Source organism: Microcaecilia unicolor, chromosome 3 (genome assembly GCF_901765095.1).
Source record: "Microcaecilia unicolor chromosome 3, aMicUni1.1, whole genome shotgun sequence".
In the NCBI taxonomy this organism is placed as follows: Eukaryota; Metazoa; Chordata; class Amphibia; order Gymnophiona; family Siphonopidae; genus Microcaecilia; species Microcaecilia unicolor.
The window spans coordinates 462,141,728-462,163,469 of record NC_044033.1 but is presented as its reverse complement, the minus strand read 5'-3'; the positions used below and the strand labels follow the sequence as shown (position 1 = coordinate 462,163,469).

General features: G+C 41.2%; 1 protein-coding gene across 1 annotated transcript in view; it reads left to right on the top strand.

The window, feature by feature from the left end:
• The first annotated feature begins 2,168 nt into the window (after positions 1 to 2,168).
• Positions 2,169 to 21,742, top strand: part of LOC115464806 (collagen alpha-1(IX) chain-like) — a 97,033-nt gene continuing 77,459 nt past the window's right edge. The window contains exon 1 of the mRNA XM_030195166.1: positions 2,169 to 2,343. Coding sequence (XP_030051026.1) covers positions 2,169 to 2,343 — 175 coding nt within the window. The remainder of the gene's footprint in view (positions 2,344 to 21,742) is intronic.

Sequence of the window (21,742 nt, the reverse complement as noted above, 5' to 3'; positions counted from 1 at the left end):
TTGTGCATCCTTAATTACATCAGGAAATATTCCAAGTATAGAACTAACAAAGGCACATATTAAAAAAAAATACGCAAAAGCTAATCCTGGTCAGCACTAAGTGAAACAGTTGTAACTGGTTGAGTAATAGAGTTTCTCATTCAATATCAAGGGTATTCACTATTATCAACACACTTGTGTTTAAAGGAGGAAAAGCCTCAAGAAGTTCCTAGATTTTTACAGTAGTCTAAAAGGAGCTGGACTTCTTCATCATCGCCAAAAACCTCCGTGATATAGCAGTATGATATATTGACTCGTGACTTAATGCACAGTTCTAAATAATAAGAACTTAGTCGGTCTCTGTGTTGCTCTGGATCTCGACTGTGATCAATGATGGTCAGCATTTGGAATCTCAGCTTCTGCTTCAGGATCACGGGCCACATAGATCTGTAACTAGATGGAAAACTAGAGTAATAGAGTTTCCAACAATGAGGATACATCCAGAATATTCCTATTCTGATATAGTTCTGGCTAATTACTTAGATTTTTTTCTTAGCTATAGGCAAATAATAATCCTTAGATTTAGGAGGCGGTGATATCTCTGGAATTTTCAATATTTTCAGCATATATACCTCTTAAATCTTTTGGAGGAACCATAAATACCTTGAGTAAGCTAATTATATGAAGACTTGAATGTTTAATAATATTTTCTAGATTCCCTAATTTACTCTGTAAAAACAATTTATCTTTAATAAGTGTTGCATTCAAAACCTGGATACTCTGAAATGCCATCTCATGTTCCTTCATTAAGGGGTAGAAAGTGACCTTAGCATGCACTTATGTTGGTTTTTCACGTGTGCTAAAGCCATTTTTACTGGAGCTTGGAAATGGCCGATTTTCCATTTTCCCTATTAATGGCCATCACTGTTCCTTCTAAGTTGAGAGGTGCTGTTTCACTTTCACATTTTCAATAGTGAGAGATAGGTAAGCTCTGCAGGATCCCAGGAACCTGCCTGTCCCTACTAATTGAAAATACAATATTGAAGAATCACTCGCTACAATGCATTTGGAGGTCTCCCACTCATCTTAGAGGGAACAGTGATGCTCATGACCTTAGCACACGGCCATTAAAAAATTAGCACATGAGCGGTAAGGGCTTCACATCAGTTAGTGTTTGGTAATATAGCTGTGCTAATTGATTAGCGCAGAAATGCCTATTCTCTGCACCAAGGCCTACCTCCTCCATTGAAAAATAAAAAATCTTTTTAGCGTATAGTATGTGCACACAGATTAGGAACCTAGGGATTCTTTTACTAAGCTCCAACAAAAGAGGGGCTGTGTTTTGATGTGTGCTGAGGCCCCCTTTTACTGCAGTGGAAAAAAGAATATATTTTTTTAAAGAAATGGCCATGCGGCAAGTGAAGCACTTGCCAGACAGCCATTTTGGGGTGGAGTACTTACCACCACCCACTGAGGTGGCGGTAAGGGCTCCCACGCTAACTGACAGTTACCGGGCAGCACGCAGAACTGCCCGATTACCGCTGGGTAAACACCAGCATTTCAAAAATCAAAATTTTTTTGTAGCACAGGAAATGGTGCATGCTGGGGATGGGAACTACCGCAGGGCTGCTGCAGTAACCCGGCTGTATTTCTGGTTTAGCGAATGGTAAGCCGCATTGGGCTTACCTCCGCTTATTAAAAGCCCCCCTTACTGCAGGAAGCCTGAGTGTGTTCTAAGGTAATCCCTTTTAGGTTGCGGTAAGCATGAGCTTAGTAAAAGGACCGCTAACAGATTTAACTTACAAATCTTTTGTTCATTTTAAGAATTTTAATTGAATTAACCTGGACTGCAGTGATCAAATTAGTCACTTGGGAAATTACAGCTTTGCCCAAATTCAGAATGGCTTTCCATATAGCTTCCCAGAAAATAACATTACATTGTGGTGAAGAGAATTCAACAACGCGTAAAGAAGGGAAAGACAAACCTTCTCCAACCCGCTTTCCTGCAGCAGTTGGCTTTGGAGCTCCTTCCCTCTGGGCTCCTACTCCCTCAAGTATAGCAACACCATGACGATGTTCCAGAGGTAGTGCTAAAATCTCTCTTACACCAGAACCCTCACATTGGGAAATCTCTGGCAGCAACACCTCCTGTCATGTTGAGGCCACAAAGTCTTGCGGTGTAAATATTGATGGCTGTGGAAGAGGAATTTACAGTTAAGGAGTTAAGTCTGAGTAGAGATCCCAAACCCCCTAACTCCAGAGTTGAGACAGCCAGAGGCACCCTGTTTGTGGCATTCTGGCTCATAGTCATTGAAGATAGATATCCATACGATCTATTGAAGAAGCTTGTTGAGGTTCTGATGGGTAAACCCTTGACTTTTAACCATATTGCAGGGAACTTTGATAGACTGGTGTTCATATGGATGTGACCATCATCTTGGATCTCCAGTAGAGTTTGATCTATTTTGGCCAGTTGAGATACCAAAGTACAGCTTGCCGCTGTTTCTTTTTTCCTATTTATATGTTGCAATGGATCTTAAGGCTTCATATGGCGTCTAGCTTATTAGCTCCTCATAACCAACATGTCCTGTTCTGGGGTATGGAAAAGAGCTTGAGGTCTGGTAACAAGTTAAATGTTGAAGTACCTGTTTGGAGATCCTCTTTGCTAGTGGAGTCCTAGTAAAACAGATCCTGGAAGATGTACCACGTAAAAAAGGCACAGACATCTAGGTTCAGGCAGAGTCCAGAAAGGCAAGGTCCAGGCAGAGTATTTTTTTAGCGTAACAGGTCAAATACACACCTATAATTTTAGGTATGAGCATTAGCCATAGAGTTCCACTTATGCACGTAATTGCAGCAAGTTACGTGTGTCTGTGCCACATTTAGACGTCCGGACTTATGTTAGCTCTATGGCTGGTGAAAATGTGGGTGCCCAAATACCAGGTTAAACTAGTATTCTGTAACTGGACCTAGACAACTAGTTCCTTTATAGAATAGGCTCCTAAATGGAGGTCCCAGTTACTGTATAGAATTGTCCTATACCCCCTAATTCTATAAAAGTCACCAAAAATTGCAGTGAAAATTTGGGTGCATGCCCAATTTGTGCATGCAATTTTATTAAATGACAAGTTAATCAGCAGCAATAATTGGCTTTTTAACAAACAGTTGTTGGCACTAACCCACAAATTCTATATATGGCGCCTTAAGTTGTGCATGCTAATTTGGCCATATGGCCAAAATGTGTGCACAATTATATCAACAAACCAATTAGCGGCAGTAATTGACTTTAATAAGAATATATGCACACATCTTTCTAGGTGTATTCTACAGTATGGTGTGTGTAAATTCAAATGCATGCAGTCGAAAAGGGGGCATGGACGTGGGCGTGGAATGGGCAGGTTGTGTGAGTTTGAAAAACATTATGTGCACTGTTATGAAATATACTTGATCCGTGCCTAACTTAAGCGCATATTCTATAAGCTACGCATAACTTTAGGTGTAGTTTATAGAATCACTCTAACCGCATGTTTTTTTGGTGCCAATTTTCAAAGTGCCAATTGTAGTATTTGGCCCTAATTAAATTTAATTGAACTTTATGCATGTAAATTTAGGCACGAGATCCATGCCTATGTTTTATGTGCGATTTGAAAAAGGTGGAATAGGGGCATTCTCAAAATTAACAAGTATTGCACCACGTTTCAGTTGGTGCAAATGGCTGTTCCTAAACTTAGGCATTATTCCCAGGTGTAAGCGTTATTCTATAAACCGCTCCTAAATTTGAAGTGCAGCTTAAAGAATAGCACTTTTTAGATACCAATTTTTTGGTGCCGTATATAGAATCTAGCCCGTAGAGTCAGATTCTATATATGGTGCGTAAAAAAATCCACACGGTAAAGATTTCCGCCTAGGCATATTCTAAAAGTGGCACCTAGATTTAGGTGCAATATATAAACATGCTTAAGTGGATATCCTAGTGCCTAAATCAATGTGCGTCCATTTAGGCCAATAAAAATGTGGCCTAAATCCCTGCACATAGATTTATGTGCACTGGGCCATATTCTATAACTAGGAACATAAATTTTGGAATGTCCACAAAACACCAATTTCCCTGCACAAAGTAACATAGTAGATGACGGCAGAAAAAGACCTGCACAGTCCATCCAGTCTGCCCAACAAGATAAACTCATATGTGTATCCTTACCTTGATTTGTACCTGCCTTTTTCAGGGCATAGACCGTACAAGTCTGCCCAGCGGTATTTCCCGCCTCCCAACCACCAGTCCCACCTCCCATCACCGGCTCTGGCACAGACCATATAAGTCTGCCCTCCTCTATCCTCACCTCCCAACCACCAACCCCTCTTCCCCCACCTGCTCCACCACCCAATTTCGGCTAAGCTGCTAAGGATCCAATCCTACTGCACAGGATTCCTTTATGCATATCCCACGCATGTTTGAATTCCGTTACCGTTTTCATCTCCACCACCTCCCGCGGGAGGGCATTCCAAGCGTCCACCACCCTCTCTGTGAAAAAAATACTTCCTGACATCTTTCCTGAGTCTGCCCCCCTTCAATCTCATTTCATGTCCTCTCGTTCTACTGCCTTCCCATCTCCGGAAAAGATTTGTTTGCGGATTAATACCTTTCAAATATTTGAATGTCTGTATCATATCACCCCTGTTCCTCCTTTCCTCCAGGGTATACATTGTGAAGATGAGGCTATTGTGAAGATGACGCTCCCACCTCAGGATCCCAGGTCCCTCTTTCACTCAGGGTGAGCTGGTTCTCAGTATACAGATTTTATGCAAATTAGTATACTACCCCTTTCTACTCGGGGTGACCTGGTTCTCAAAAAGGCAAACATAGTCAGGTCTCATCAACAGGATTTTTCTCATACAAATCTTTTATTCCCGCTTCCTGGGGCACACTTCTTCCAGCTTAAAACACTTTTACAAGCTTAAACAGTTCTTCCAGCTTAAACATTTCTTCCTACTCAGTTCAATCTTCCAGCTTAAGCACCTGGACACACAGTCCTTCCTTGTAACATACAGTTCTTATACCTGGCACTCTAGGGCCTTCTTACCCCAGCCAGCTTCCTTGCTTTGCACACAGCTCACCACCAGTCCAAAGGGCTCAGCCAGTACTTCTCATGAGGATCCTCCTGCTTCAGTTACCAGCTCTCTTCTTCAGCTGCTAGCTCTCCTCCCTCCCTCACAACTCAGGTGGGGTATTAAGTGCTTAATGGCCAAACAGGACCCAGCCCATAACCTGCTGCACCTGTTTCCACCCCCAGGACTCTCCCCGGTCCTAGCGACCTCCAGCTATACATCCCCTTACTGGCTCCCTTTAGTGACTCACCCAGCCCTTCTCCCTGGACATTTTAGGGGAGCAACGCACTCTAGGGGCCTAACCAGGGTAGGATAGCCTCTTCCTTATCACAACATGTTCAGGTCAGCAAGTCTCTCCTCATACGTCTTGGAACGCAAATCCCATACCATTCTCGTAGCTTTTCTTTGCACCGTTTCCATTTTTTTAACATCCTTCGCAAGGTAAGGCCTCCAAAACTGAACACAATACTCCAGGTGGGGCCTCACCAATGACTTGTACAGGGGCATCAACACTTCCTTTCTTCTGCTGATCACACCTCTCTCTTTACAGCCTAGCAACCTTCTCGCTACGGCCACCGCCTTGTCACACTGTTTCGTCGCCTTCAGATCCTCGGCTACTATCACCCCAAGATCCCTCTCCCCCTCAGTATCTATCAGACTCTCACCGCCTAACACATAAGTCTCTCTTGGGTTTCTACTCCCTAAATGCATCACTTTGCATTTCTTCGCATTGAATTTTAATTGCCAAACCTTAGACCATTCTTCTAGCTTCCTCAGATCCTGTTTCATGCTTTCCACTCCCTCCCGGGTGTCCACTCTGTTGCAAATCTTAGTATCATCCGCAAATAAGCAAACTTTACCTTCTAACCCTTCGGCAATGTCACTCACAAATATATTGAACAGAATCGGCCCCAGCACAGATCCCTGAGGCACTTCACTACTCACCTTTCCCTCCTCTGAGCGAACTCCATTCACCACCACCCTCTGGCGTCTGTCCGTCAACCAGTTCCTAATCCAGTTCACCACTTCGGGACCTATCTTCAGCCCATCGAGTTTATTTAAGAGCCTCCTGTGGGGTATCGTGTCAAAAGCTTTGCTAAAATCTAAGTAGATTACGTCTATGATTCAGTTCTCCAGTTACCCAATCAAAGAATTCAATGAGATTTGTTTGGCACGATTTCCCTTTGGTAAAACCATGTTGTCTCGGATCTTGCAACTTATCGGCTTCCAGGAAATTCACTATCCTTTCCTTCAGTATCGTTTCCATTACTTTTCCAATAACCGAAGTGAGGCTTACCGGCCTGTAGTTTCCAGCTTCTTCCCTATCACCACTTTTGTGAAGAGGGACCACCTCCGCCGTTTTCCAATCCCTCGGAACCACTCCCGTCTCCAAGGATTTATTAAACAAATCTTTAAGAGGACCCGCCAGAACCTCTCTGAGCTCCCTCAATATTCTGGGGTGGATCTCGTCCGGTCCCATGGCTTTGTCCACCTATAGCTTTCCAAGTTGTTGATACACACTCTCTTCCGTGAACGGTGCTATATCCATTCCATTCTCAGGTGTAGTTTTGCCAGTCCCTCGCGGTCCTTCCCCAGGATTTTCTTCAGTGAAAACAGAACAAAAGTATCTATTTAGCAAATTGGCTTTTTCTTCATCATTATCTACATAGCGGTTCGCAGTATCTTTTGGTCTCACAATTCCCTTTTTAGTCATTCTCCTTTCACTAATATACCTGTAGAAATTTTTGTCGCCCCTCCTTACATTTCTAGCCATTTGTTCTTCCGCTTGCGCCTTCGCCAGACGTACCTCTCTCTTGGCTTCTTTCAGTTTCATCCGGTATTCCTCCCCGTGTTCCTGTTCTTGAGATTTTCTATATTTCTGGAACGCTAATTCTTTAGCCTTTATTTTGTCAGCCACTTGCTTGGAGAACCATATCGGTTTCCTTTTTCTCTTGCTTTTATTTACTCTCCTTACATAAAGGTCTATGGCCCTATTTATTACTTCTTTCAGCCTGGACCACTGCCCTTCCACTTCGCGTACGTCCTCCCAGCCCATCAGCTCCTTCCTCAGGTATTCCCCCATTTTACTAAAGTCAGCACGCTTGAAATCCAGGACTTTGAGTTTAGAGTGGCCGCCCTCCACTTCAGCCGTCATATCAAACCAAACCGTTTGATGGTCACTGCTTCCCAGGTGTGCACCCACTCGGACATTTGACACACTATCCCCATTTGTGAGCACCAGATCCAGCATCGCTCCCTCCCTCGTGGGTTCTGTCACTATTTGTCTGAGCAGAGCACTTTGGAAAGCATCCACGATCTCTCTACTTCTTTCCGATTTGGCAGACGGAACCTTCCAATCTACATCCGGCAGATTGAAATCTCCCATCAAGAGAACCTCTTTTTTCTTTCCTAATTTTTGAATATCTGCGATCAGATCTTTATCTAGTTCCTCTAATTGTGTCGGGGGTCTGCAGACAACACCCACGTGGACAGAGGTTCTATCATCTCTTTTTAAGGTGATCCATATCGCTTCTTCCTTTCCCCAGGTCCCTGTCATTTCAGTCGCCGTGATATCATTCCTCACATACAGAGCTACTCCTCCACCTTTATGACCCTCTCTATCCTTCCTAAATAGATTATAGTTCCCCTTTTGAACTGCACCCATTAGAATTTAGATGCAGTTCATTACAGAATACACGTGTAGTGAGTTGTGCGCATAAATTCTAATTATTGCCAATTAGTGCTCATTATTGCTTGTTAAGTGCTGTTATCAAAGCTGATTAGATTGTTAAGCCAATTAACTTATGCGCGTTGTAGATTAATACTTGATTTTAGCGAGGATCTCTAGGCACGCTATATAGAATCCGGGGATAGCGTATATATGTACATTTACACCTTTTATGAAGAAAGTTTAAATTTGTGTGAGAGAATTTGTTTGTTACTGGAAGCTATTAAAAACCTATTTTATGAAGGCACCTAGGCCTTTATAATAAAGGCATAAAACAGATGTCTTTTTTGGCATTAACATATATACCCTATTATTTATTTATTTTATTTTTATTTGTTACATTTGTAGCCCACATTTCCCCACCTATTTGTAGGCTCAATGTAGCTTACATAGTACCGGAGAGGCCTTTGCAGGCTCCAGTGTGAACAAATACAGGGTGATGTTGTGGTAAGATCAAGTTCATGTGGCACAGCCACATTAGGGAATCGGAGAACGGAAGAGTTGTGTTATGTCCGTTATGTGCTTTAGTTTGGTTGTGTTGCAGAGATTATTATGGACTTAGGGCTCCTTTTACCAAGCTGCGGTAAGAGGGACCCTGTGGTAGCATCAGCGTGTGGATTTGCTGTGAGCCGAGGCCCCTTTTACTGCAGCAGGTAAAAGGCAAAAATAAAAAGAGGAAATGGCTGTGTGGTCCACTTCCAGGGGGAGCCCTTACCGCCACCTATTTAGGAGGTGGTAAGGGCTCCCACGCTAAACTGGCAGTAACTGGGCAGTGTGCAAAAAAAAAAAATTTCTGTCATGCAGGAAATGGCATGTGTTGGGGGGGCGGCACAACTGCCAGCTCCCGCCAAAGACCAGCAGTTGCGTTGGATTGGTAACTCTTTTCACACAGAAACCACAGCTTTACCTAAATCATCATCAGCTTCAATTGCTAATGTGGACTATGAATGCTTTTCAAACGTTAAGAAAAGATAAGTGAAAATTAAATTAAAGCAATATTTGACTTCTACTGCCGCATTGTAAAAGGGCCCCTTTATGTCCTAAAGATGGAGCACATAAGGAATTGGTGAAACAGAAAGAAAAGAAGCATTCAGTGTAAGGAGGCGTCATCTATTTGACATTCTTTCTCCTTTCATCTCCCATTTTCTCTCTCTCTACCTCTCTACCAATTTCACTTCTTTTTCTCTCTGTGTCCTCCAGTTGGAAGGATACCCACATAAAGCCTCCTGGGAGACTTCACAGCTCCATGTGTCTCATCTGTTTCTGTTGCTGCAGAGTGTAAAAAGTAAGTTCTGTTTTTCTCTTCCTTTCAGTTAAAATACATCTGCATTACAATAAGGAATCTTTCTGTTAGGAGGTCATAGACTAGAAACTTTGAGACACATATTAGCAGAGCCTCGGAGGTAATTCTTTTCACACCTAAATCATCATTGGCTACAATTGCTAATGTGGAATATGAATACTTTTCAAAGATTGAGAAATTGAAGTCAAATATTGCGTTCATTTAATCATAGAAAACTCTTTTCACTTATCTTTTCTTAATGTTTGAAAAGTATTCATAATCTACATTAGCAATTGTAGCCGACAATGATTTAGGTAAAGCTGTGCTCCCTGTGTGAAAAGATTTACGTCCTAGGCTCTGCTAATGTGTGTATCAAAGTTTCTAGTCTTGATTGCCTCCTAATAGAAAAAATTTTTTTTGCACAGGATTTGTTTATTTATTCTATTGCAGATTGCCCTGCATTAAATTTTTTTTTGAGGGGGAATTTTTAATTAGAATAAAGTATCTGCATCATTTGTGTATTTCTGAAACAAATTAGTTTTGACAATGGGAAACAACCACAGTTTAGAGCATAGAATAATTCGTAGCTCATCTCTTAAGGAAAGTATTTTTTCATTTCACCCTTTTTCTTAATGTAAAATATAATTGCAAGTAATCCAGCAGCACAAGAATAAACAACTAGATTAACAACATCATTTTTCATTAACTGAAGCTTTCCTCAAAACTCAGCTTTCAAAAGATGTTGCTATGTAGTTCCCATAAAATGGTTAATAACTACCATCTTACTACCCTAATCTATTTGTCAAAATATGGAGCCTGTTTGAGATCTTTATGTAGAATAACCTTTTAATTTAGTGTTTAGTTGCATGGTGTAGTAATTAGCTAATAATATGAGAACCAATAGAGCTTGTGACTGACTAATTTGCATGCACAATATATTATTATATATATTATTGAAAATAATGGTCTTAAATTATAAATTAAAGCTACTTGTTTTCCTGAAGTGCCCAGCTATGCAAGGCTGTCGTTATTCTTCTTTAACCATCGATTTTGAAGCCTGACATCCTCTTTTTCCATTTTTTGGAAGTTTTGCAAGATGCTGATTGACACTACAAATTGCCTGTGAATCTCCCATAATTTATTGAGCTATTTATCATTTAACAATTAGGGGTTGTTTTACTAAACTGTGGTACAATCTGGGCTTAATGCGAGTTAATGAGGGACTTTCCCGGGTACTAAGACTAGGTTCAACATGTCATTTTTTAGGACTTTATCCACTGTTTTAATTGCAGGTCATATGTAAATATTTCCATCAGCGTAGATAGCAGCAATGAATTCATGTGGGAGTACTTACTGCTTCCTATGTAGGAGGTGCTAACCCCCAAATTCTATAAAAGTCGCTAAATATTGCCTGTCAAAATATACATGCATAAATTTTAGTGTAGGATCCGAGCTTAAATTTTACATGTGAGTTCAAAAAGGGGACGTGGAAATGGGAGGGTTATAGGTGGAATCGGGATGTTCCTAACATTTACACATGTTGTTATAGACTGAGGGGGTATGAACCTAATTTAGGTGCATACATTTGCACCACATTTCAGTTGTTGTAAATGGCTATGCTTTAAGGGCCCCTTTTACGAAGCTACGGCAAAAAAGGGGCCTGCACTGGCACTGGTGCATGTTTTTGACGTGTGCCAAGGCCCCCTTTTACCACAGCTGGTGAAAAGGGTCTCACTTTCTTACAGGAAATGACCGGATGGCAAGTAAAGCACTTGCTGCATGGCTATTTCAGGGGGAAGCCCTTACCGCCACCCATTGAGGTGGCGGTAAGGACTCCTGCGCTAATTCAACAGTAACCAGCAGCGCATGACACTGCCCAATTACCGCCGGTTACAGTCCGGCGCTACAAAAATAAATACATTTTTTATAGTAAAGGAAATGATGGCATGGTGGAAAGTACCGCCGGGCTGCTGTGGTAGCCTGGTGGTACTTCTGTTATAGGAAGCATTAAGCCCATGTTGGACTTACTGCCGCTTAGGAAAAGGAGCCCTTAGATTTCAGCATGGAATGCTAGGTTCGCTATTTAATGGAAGAAGTAACTAACTTGTTAGTCTCACTCACACACACAAGGATTGACTCGGGCTGCACATACTGCAGTGGGACATGTTTATCCACTCCTAGCCTAACGGAGATAATATTTAACCATCTCTCTGACCTCTTGTGCGACTTTCTTCAAATCAGTCACCTTACTTTCAAATTCTTCCTACTTTCTTACTCATCTATATGTTACAACTTTGCCTTACCCTTCACTACCAATTATAATGTTCTAGTACATATTGTGTTGTCATTGCAAGTAGTATGCCATGCCATATTTTGTATTGTTATTTGAATATTTTTACTGCTGTAATTGCCTATTGCTCATGTTTGATCTATTGTTACTGTACACCACCATGAGTGAATTCCTTCAAAAAGGTGGTAAATAAATCCTAATAAATAAATAAATAAATAAATAAATAAATAAATAAATAAAATATAGAATCCTGCAGATAATGCTTTAATGCATTCTGTGATAGCCTATTAGTATGTGTTAACTGTGTGTTAAGAGGCTTAACGCCCTTTAGTAAATAGATGCCATAACTTTAAGGGCCACATTTTAATTTTATGCAGAAGTAGGGCAAAAATGCATAAATAGTTTTCAGGTACATTTTTAAATAATGCATTTTTGGCCAAGGGTGTCATTTTGCACAACTTATGAAAGGGAAAAAAATCATATGGAAATAGCTGTAGAAACAAAACCTTATCCAAAAAGCACATTGTAACTGGTCCCTGATTCTTAAATGTCGCTTTTTTAACGCAAAAAGATCCATAGCACTTACATGTTTGTCACTGCAAGATTTCTACTATGGATTGCTCTCCCTGTTAGAAGCCACAGGAATTTTAATTCTTGGGCTAAAGACGTGCTGCTTCACTATTATGTAAGCAAACTAATTTAAATGCTTTTGTGGTTTTTGACCTACTTCTGGTCTTACATTTCAACATTTGAAAAGCTTATGTCTTGATATTTCCTGAAATTCTTACATGTTGATAATTGATCTTTTTTTCTGTTTAAATTTACCTTTTCAAAATGGAACTTGTTATTTTCACTTGTATTTTCAACTGCCAGAGACCTGTCAGTCCTATCTCTCATTTGGCAGTAATTAGCTGAATTATAATTGAAATGGGAGTATGTTACAGTCTCTAATACATTATATTGTCATGGTTTTCATTAATGAAAGGGTAACGCTCATAGCGACAGCCATGACAGTAATAATTTTCCTGTCCCTGTGTTTTTTTTACGAAGCTTTGGAAACACAAGCACCAAGAAGTTATTTCCTCATCACACAACACAAATTTCATTAGCTGTATCTTGCAATTACTGAGTTATATGATGATCAGTTTATAGATAAGCTTATGCACGAAGTTGCTGGTTTTCGCACACACCGTCAGCTGCTTCATATAGTTTTTCTGTGTATGTAAAGTTGAAAGATAGCACAGGAGGATAAGCAGTGAAAAAAGTTGCAAAAATATATCTTAATTGAGGTGCAGATGTCTTTTTTGTGACAACCAGCTTGTAAAGACATTTTTATTCACAGGTTTGTGCTACAAACTTGCAGCAGCTCATTAACTAGGAAATTGAATAAGAATTCTTACAGAAAAAGTGAAAGATTTTACTACTTGTGAATACAAACATTTCACAAAAATTGTTTGCATGCTAGAAAGCACAATAGTGCTGCTTTATTAGAATGTATTTTGAAAGCACTTAGACTTACAAAGTTCCATAGGTTTCTGTGAAATGTGCTTTTGAAAATGAGCCCCCATATTATAGCTGAAAATGTTGCACGTTGAGTACTATTCTATAAAGGGTACATGTCTTTCATAGAATAATGCTTAGGGTATAAACTGTGCCTATCTTTAGGTGCTGGCAATTACACTTGCTAAAATCTGGTGTAAATGCCGGCACCTAAATTAGGCTCGATTTGGCCGAATTCTGTACACATGTAGAAATTTGGAACATCACTGGAATGCCGCCAAGCCGTGCCCCCCAAAATGTACACGCAGTATCTGATCTGAGCATAAATCCTAATTAAGGCCAATTAACGCCAATAATTGGTTGCTACTAGGCAATTATTGGCACTGATTGGCTTGTTAAGCACTTAAGTTGCACGCACCAATGGGGTACTTGCATTGATTTGCGTGCAACTTTTGTCGCCATTTATAGAATTCGGGGGAGTGTGCACTATCTGGGATTTTGCACAAGAAAATCCATTTGTGGATTTTCTTTTTAGTACTGCATCTTCTAAGTGAACTTACATTTTTATTACAAGTAAAGCAGCAAGGATGTGATCATAAGGGATTAAAGTATGCAATAACTTAATTCTGAGCACGGTATTGCCAACAGTTATTGCACTGTTAACATATTGAAGCATGCAGTAAAATAAAATTTAGAATTTGTGGATCTGAAAACCAAGGTGCTAAATCAGTTATATATTCTACAATACATGCCTTTCAAGGTAATGAACGGCAATCTCCAAGTGGTATTTCACAGCAAACAGTAAGTGTGAAGTTCAATATTTAAACGTTTGATACTCTGCAGAGAATGGCAGAATTGTATTCTATGGTTTGCATCCACTATTTATTTAGCAGCTGTGATCTACTATAGAAAAACAGAGATCTATGTGGAGGATTTAAACGTTTTGATATAAGCAAACTGTAAACCAATCTGCCATTCAGGTGAGTATATACCTGTTCCACAGCTGACAGTGGCCAGTGTTCCAATTTACTGCATCAGGGAGCAAGTACAGAACTCCAAATGCCACTGTCAGCCTTGGAACAGTCTGCAAAGGCATGACAGCACTTTTAAGTTAAGTCAAAGCTTTTGATAAAGTATTGAATTAATATTTTTGCATTGCGGGAGTTTTTTTTCAGTCCATGATGACAGCCTATGCTTGAGCAGTGCTGTTTATAAGTTGAAGTCTGTTGAGGCTTTTCCCTCTAATTCTTGGGGTCATCTTTGACTCTTTCTCCTTCTCTGCTCATATCCAGCAGATCGCCAAGGCCTGTCGTTTCTTTCTTTACAACATCCGTAAAATCCGCCCCTTTCTTTCTGAGCACTCTACCAAAACCCTCATCCACACCCTTATCACCTCTCGTTTAGACTACTGCAATCTGCTTCTTGCTGGCCTCCCACTTAGTCACCTCTCCCCTCTCCAATTGGTTCAAAACTCTGCTGCCCGTCTCGTCTTCCGCCAAGGTCGCTTTACTCATACTACCCCTCTCCTCAAGTCGCTTCACTGGCTCCTTATCCGTTTTTGCATCCTGTTCAAACTTCTTCTACTAACCTATAAATGTACTCACTCTGCTGCTCCCCAGTATCTCTCCACACTTGTCCTTCCCTACACCCCTTCCCGTGCACTCTGCTCCATGGATAAATCCTTCTTATCAGTTCCCTTCTCCACTACTGCCAACTCCAGATTTCGCGCCTTCTGTCTCGCTGCACCCTACGCCTGGAATAAACTTCCTGAGCCCCTACGTCTTGCCCCATCCTTGGCCACCTTTAAATCTAGACTGAAAGCCCACCTCTTTAACATTGCTTTTGACTTGTAACCACTTGTAACCACTCTCCTCCACCTACCCTCCTCTCCTCCTTCCTGTACACATTAATTGATTTGATTTGCTTACTTTATTTTTTGTCTATTAGATTGTAAGCTCTTTGAGCAGGGACTGTCTTTCTTCTATGTTTGTGCAGCGCTACGTACGCCTTGTAGTGCTATAGAAATGCTAAATAGTAGTAGTAGTAGTAATTCTGGATTTGATATTTGTATGAAGATTTGAGTATATTCACCTGAATGGGGGATCGATTTACAGTTTGCTTTAGCAGTTGTGAGTTATATTATTCAAGAAGGAGCTAGCAATTGGTCTCATGCACTGTGGAGGGTCATTAGTGAGGATAACTAATGGCAGAGTAGAACCTGTGTAGTAAAAGGAAAAGTATGTCTTTGATATTTGGTACTTATTATACTGTACATTATTAAATAGCACCTGAAGATGAAATCTCAGTGCAGTATCTTACATTTTCCAAGATCAAATTAGATAAATCTCTTTCCTGTTTAGATACAATGAATTGCAGTGGAAGACAGGGCGGGGGGGGGGGGGGGGGGGGGAGGGAAGGCTGGATTGCATTACTTCTAGCCCCATGATTCATCAATTCTACAATAAAGCAGTCAAAATTAAACATGGTCCTACAGATATCTGTCAAAAGCATATTGTTTGTATAGAAATGCCACATATGAATGATCTGACAATAAAGAATGTGCTGGATTTTCAGCCAGTGGTCAATGGATTAAGTTAAGCACTACTGCAGGTGCTTTATTTAATCCATATCCTCAGTGCTATTATCTGTATAAAAAGCAGTGCTGGAAATACATATAGGATTAAATTCTAATATGTCATCAAAAAAATTGGTGCTGTTGTCAACGCTGATAGCTTGTTAAGCCAATTAAGTTACACACGTTGTTATAGAATATGCTTGGATTTCAGCGTGGAACACTAAGAGTGATTTCTGGAATCTGGAGGATACGGATGAATCCTATAAAAGACACCTAAAAAATCAGCACTGAACCCCCCCCCCCCCCACTTAAGCAGTATTCTATAAACCACACCTAAAGTTTGGCGTGGTTTATAGAATAATGTTTTTTTTTTAATTCTTTATTTATATTTTCCAAATATTTGCATTACAAGAAAATCTTGCTTAAGAAAAGCAGACCAAATTAAACTTAGGAATATAGCATCCATAATAAACATTGTAACAAATTTAAATGTCTTCTTTAAATCACAATAAACAAAAATAAAAAAAAATAAAAAAAGGGGAGAGGGGCGTGTATTAAGAATAAAAGGGAAATTTAACAAGTACAATTTATAACAGAATAGACTTAACACACATTTTCGCACCTACTTTAACACCTTCTTAATCAGTTGGTAGCAACCGCAGACAATTTCCTGGAATCAAGAAAAACTCTTAACTGTTCTGGCTGAAAAAAGATATATTTCAAACCTTCATATTTCAAGACACATTTACTAGGATAGTTCAAAAAGAATGAGGCTCCCATTTCTAAAGTTTCCTTTCTCATATTCAAAAACATTTTTCTAGTTTCCTGTGTCTGCTTTGTAACATCTTGGTATATACGTACTGTTTTACCATAAAATAAATAATTTATTTTTCGAAAATATAATCTTTTTAACGCTTCTACATCCTGTTGAAAGACAAATTGGACAAATAAAGTCATTCTTTCTGAATGTTCTGATAGGGAGACTTCCAGCAATTCAGATACATTTAGAATAATGTTTAAGTGGTGAGGACACTTGTAAATTTAGGCACCGACATTTGCATCAATGAAAACGTGGTGCAAATGCCCATGCCTAAATTAATGCACAAAGCACCCGTATTCTATAATTACATCTGTAACTCAAAACCATGCCCCCAATCCACCCTGAAATGCCCATGACCTTCCCATTTCAGCTCTTCTTTTTTCGGGCTGAGTGTAAATTTTAGGCGTGGATCCTGTACCTAAATTTAAATCTAATTAGTGCCAATAATTGCTTGTTAGAAAGCCAATTATTGGCACTAATTGACTAATTATTCTATTAAATTGTGTGTGCAAATCAGACGCATGCAATGTTTGGTGACTTAAATAGTATGAGAGGGATATTCTCCATTTCAGAAGGAGAATGGACATCTATGAGGACCAAGATCAAGGTCGGAATTTACACCTGATCCTGGGCATGTCTAGGATTCAGCAAAGAGTTTCGGCAGCGCTTTATAGGAGGGAGTAGGAGGGTTGTGGGCTCTGTACCTACTTGGGTGCAGATGGATGTGTAGGTTTCTAAAATAGCAAACTTACAGCTCTATGGGTCAGTGCTTATATGTCTGTGTTCTGAAATTACCAACATATACATGTAAGTGCTGATACTTAAATGTGTATAATGCAAATTACCACTGTTGATGTTTTAGATGTTGAAATTGTAAAATGGATGCTCCCTCCACATATAGCTGGCACATGTATGTAACTTGGGTCTTGCTTCCAGCATTAGCTCAGTCCCTGAGGGGTGTGAGCAACCCCTCCAGACCTGTGCCACAAGCAGAAATTTCTATTGGGCTGTCCACTCAGCTTCTCCAACTCTCACAGTCACTAGTGTCACCATTCGAGCTTGGGAGTGGGCCAAGGTCTGGAATAGAGATCCGGTAGCAATGGGGTATGAAGGCGGGATTCAGAAAAGGGTTCTCTGCCAGTCCATGGAGCAAGCGTCCTTGCTCTCACTCCAAAGAACCACACAGCACTCCCAGGATTAAGGGGTCCTTTTACTAGGTGCGCTGAAAAATGGCCTGTGGTAGTGTAGACCAGTGGCGTTCCTAGGGGGGCTGACACCCGGGGTGGATCGCCGATGCGCCCCGCCCCCCCCGGGTACAGCACGACCCTCCCCCCGGCGAAAGGACACCCCCCTGGTGAAGGAACCCCCCATGGGTGCACGCCGCTGGGGGGGTTGCCATGAGCCTGTCCGCTTTGTTCGTTTCCATGCTCCCTCTGCCCCGGAACAGGAAGTAACCTGTTCCGGGGCAGAGGGAGCACAGAACGAACGTAGCAGACAGGCACGCGGCACCCTCCCCAGCGGCATGCACCCGGGTGGACCGCACCCACCCCCCCTAGGAACGCCATTGGTGTAGACACGTGTTTTGGGTGCACACAGAATTATTTTTCAGTGCACCTACAAAAAATGCCTTTTTTAAATTTCTGCCGAAAATGGATGTGCAGCAAAATTAAAATTGCCACGCGTCCATTTTGGGTCTGAGACCTTACCACCAGCCATTGAGTTAGTGGTAAGGTCTCACATGGTAACCGGGCAGTAATGACCTACGTGTGTCAAATGCCACTTGGCGTGCATAGCTGACAGGCGCCAGAAATTAAAAAATATTTTTCAGATGCGCATAGCTGACGTGCACCAAAATTGAAATTACCTTGAGGGTCATGCGTTAACCAGGCAGTAACTCCAATTTGGCACATGTTGCTTGCACGTAGGCGCCTATACGGTTTAGTAAAAGGGCCCCTAAGTCTTTATGCAAATTCAGCTTTACTGAACTTTCTACAACTGGCAGATAAACTGTTTTATAATTCCTTATTTACAGTCAGTACTTATTCTCGTCAACTCTCCTGTACCTTCAAGATTGTGTATTTCAACTCCGACTACTTTTCAACTTGTTTCGCTTAGTAAACTCAATGTAATTATATATCTACAACTCTACCTTTACCTGTCCTTTGGGGCAAGCAATAATCCAAGGCTGCTCCTGGAATGCCTGATTACAATCCAACTCCTTCAGGCACAGACTCTTCCATCTGTCCTCCTTCCAGCAATGCACTTCTTGAGCTGCACCCTGGCCTTGAACAGGCTTTCCCTGCTCCAAATCCTGCTCTCGGGCTGGTTTCCCCTTACTCACCCAGAGCTGTACACTCCTTTACAGTTGCCACTGTTAGGAGCAGCAACTTCTCCTTGATTCAGCCTAGGTTTATTCTGCCATTCCAGGACCCCCCTCTCCTCCAAGGGTCCCGGAGGGGGTGCAGGCAACCAAAGACCTTGTGTATAGTATATAACTTACATTTATTATCTCCCTAGTACCTCCCCCCATGTTTCATTAACTCAGAACAGTTTCTTTCTGCAACTTATTCCTGAAATACACTCCCTGGGCTGGACCTCTGTCCACCCTCCATATCACTCCCTCCCTCAGAAACTCTGGAGAGTTCCACATCTTGAACTTTAGTATTCCCCATTATGATGGGGGATTACACTCATCCATTTCTGTGTGTATTTTCAAAAAGGGTCTACAGCAGCAGATCCTTTTCTAAAATACAACCGCAATTGTACATGTTCTGACCTGGAGGTCTCAATTTCGATTTTTATGTTCTTTCTTAAATCTACCTTACAATAAATAAATCAAAAGAAAGATTGTCAAGAGTATTTTCCCTAGACGTAATCCAGTAAGAACCTTCCGTGCATCCTTAGTAACATTTATGACATATCTATCTTCTAGGTTATACAGGGATACACTATAGGCAGATGAACCAGAGATGCAGGGATCACATTAAATTTAATAACATCCTGAGATTGCCAATATTGCAGGCCACACTTCTTTTTTTTATAACCTGTGTAACACAGAATTCTGTGAGAAGAGAGATTGATTGGTCTAGTGGTGAGGGAAAGGGGAAAGGGACTTGATTTACTGCCTTTCTGAGGTTTTTGCAACTACATTGAAAGCGGTTTACATATATTCAGGTACTTATTTTGTACCAGGGGCAATGGAGGGTTAAGTGACTTGCCCAGAGTCACAAGGAGCTGCAGTGGGAATTGAACTCAGTTCCCCAGGATCAAAGTCCACTGCAGTAACCACTAGGCTACTCCTAGCATTGAGGAGACCTGGCTTTGAATTCTGTTTCTATCAGAGCAAGTCCTTATATTTCCCACTGCTTCAGAAGCTGGGTTATGGTCACATGTACTCCATTTTCTCCATAGCCACAAATTGGGCAAAAACCTTTAGTACATCAAACCTTCAGATTGTCTCTGGGACAAGCTGGAAAAATTGAGCTGTCTAAAATGGTGTACTTAAGACATATCTCAGCTGAGAAGAGAAGGGAATATCTGAATTGACCTAGGATATTTTACTTTTGATTTAAGCTCGGCAAGATCTGAATTGCAAAAATGAAGAGAAAGCCAGATTATACCATAGCTCATTTGCCCATCTCTCTACAGAATCCAACTACCAATGGTCAATGCTTAGATATATCTTTACCCCTTATTTCTCAGTGTACTCAAACACACTTTTAAGTCTAGAGAAACATAGGGGCCCTTTTATAAAGCCGTGCAAGCATTTACACCTGGCTACCATGTGGCTCTTGAGGTAATTTCAATTTTGGCGCGTGTCCAATATGCATGTCCAATAATTTTTATTTTTGGATGTGCATATCGGACGCACATCAAGTGGCATTTGATGCATGTAGGTCATTACCACACGGTTACCACGTGAGAATTTACCACTAGGTCAATGGCTGGTGGCAGGGCCGCTGAGAGGGGGGGCAGGGGGGCAAAATTCCCCGGGCCTCCAAGGGGGGCCCAGTCCCCGGTCCCACCTGCCTCCCTCCCTGTGTCCCGCCCTCGTGGAAACCGGAAGTTACATCAGAGGAGGGTGGGACACAGGGAGGGAAGGCCAGAAGAGACGCGATCTGCGACTGCCGCTTTGAATGCAGGGGGCCCGGAGCCATGGAGGCAGGCAGGTGAGACCACGGACTGCAGCGGCGGGGGGAGCGATGGGGGGTGGCAGCGGAGGCGGGGCACCCTTGCCCCGGGCCAGGCCTAGTCTCTCAGTGGCTCTGGCTGGCGGTAAGGTCTTAGATCCAAAATGGACGCGCACCAATTTTGATTTTGCCGCATGTCCATTTTTGGCAAAAATTTTAAAAAGGCCTTTTTTACAGGCACGCTGAAAAATGGACCTGCGCACGCCCAAAACCCACGCCTACACTGCCGCAGGCTGTTTTTCAGTGCACCTTAGTAAAACGACCCCTTGGTGTGAATAATTTTGTTTTTATTGTCTTTCAAAAATGTAAAACCATATCTTTCACATTGTAATTATCTTGTGCTCAATAAAATAAAAAGGTCACCCATTTCTACATGAATAGTTGTATTTTCAGAACAAATCTGGCATATAGTAAGTGGTGGTTTTTGTTCTGGCTAATGTTATTGTTTATCCTATACATGTTGTAGGTACATATTCTAGAGTAGATTCTGCAATGAAATCTCTACTTACAATTCTCCTAGCAGTTCTCAGCTTTTCAAAATGCCAGGATTTACCAGACCTTCCAGGTAATATATATATAGATTTTTTTATTTCTCTTAAAAGGCTTGAAAATCAGCTTCAAATTGCTAGCAATCTCTGATCTCTTCTGTCTATTGCTAATTCTGCTACTATTCCAGTGTTGTATAAATATGTTTATGATTATTGAAACTTGATATACCACTTTTACTAAATAGAAAGGTCAAAGCAGTTTGCAATGAAATGATAATACTGAAAAAGGAAAGATAAACAATCTCAGAATAGGAGGGCACATAGTGCCAGGTATAAACGGTTGATAAGCCTGTCAGGCAAAGTGCTTAACCATCAAAACCCTAAAGTCAACTGTCAAATGCTTGCTTAAAGTAATAGGCCCTGGGAGCTGCTTTAAATCTTGGTAAAGAAAGTTCCCCTTGAATATAGGGAGAGAGACTGTTCCAGAGATAGGGTGCCAAAAAGAAAAATGCTGGGTAGCGAGTTGGCTCATAATGTGCTCACTTTGGCTGGTGGGTGGAGTACTAGCCAATTAGAATCTAATGATCTCAGGGACCTACTGAGGGTATAGAAAAAATGAGTAAAGACATGTAACTAGGAATCCTAACATGAATGGCCTTATATGCTAAGCATAAAAGTTAAACATTATACGGCATGAAACAGGGAGCCAATGCAATTGCTTGAGAAGTGGAGAGACATGGTGAAATTGCCGTGCACCACAGAGGAAGTGGACAGCTATATTCAG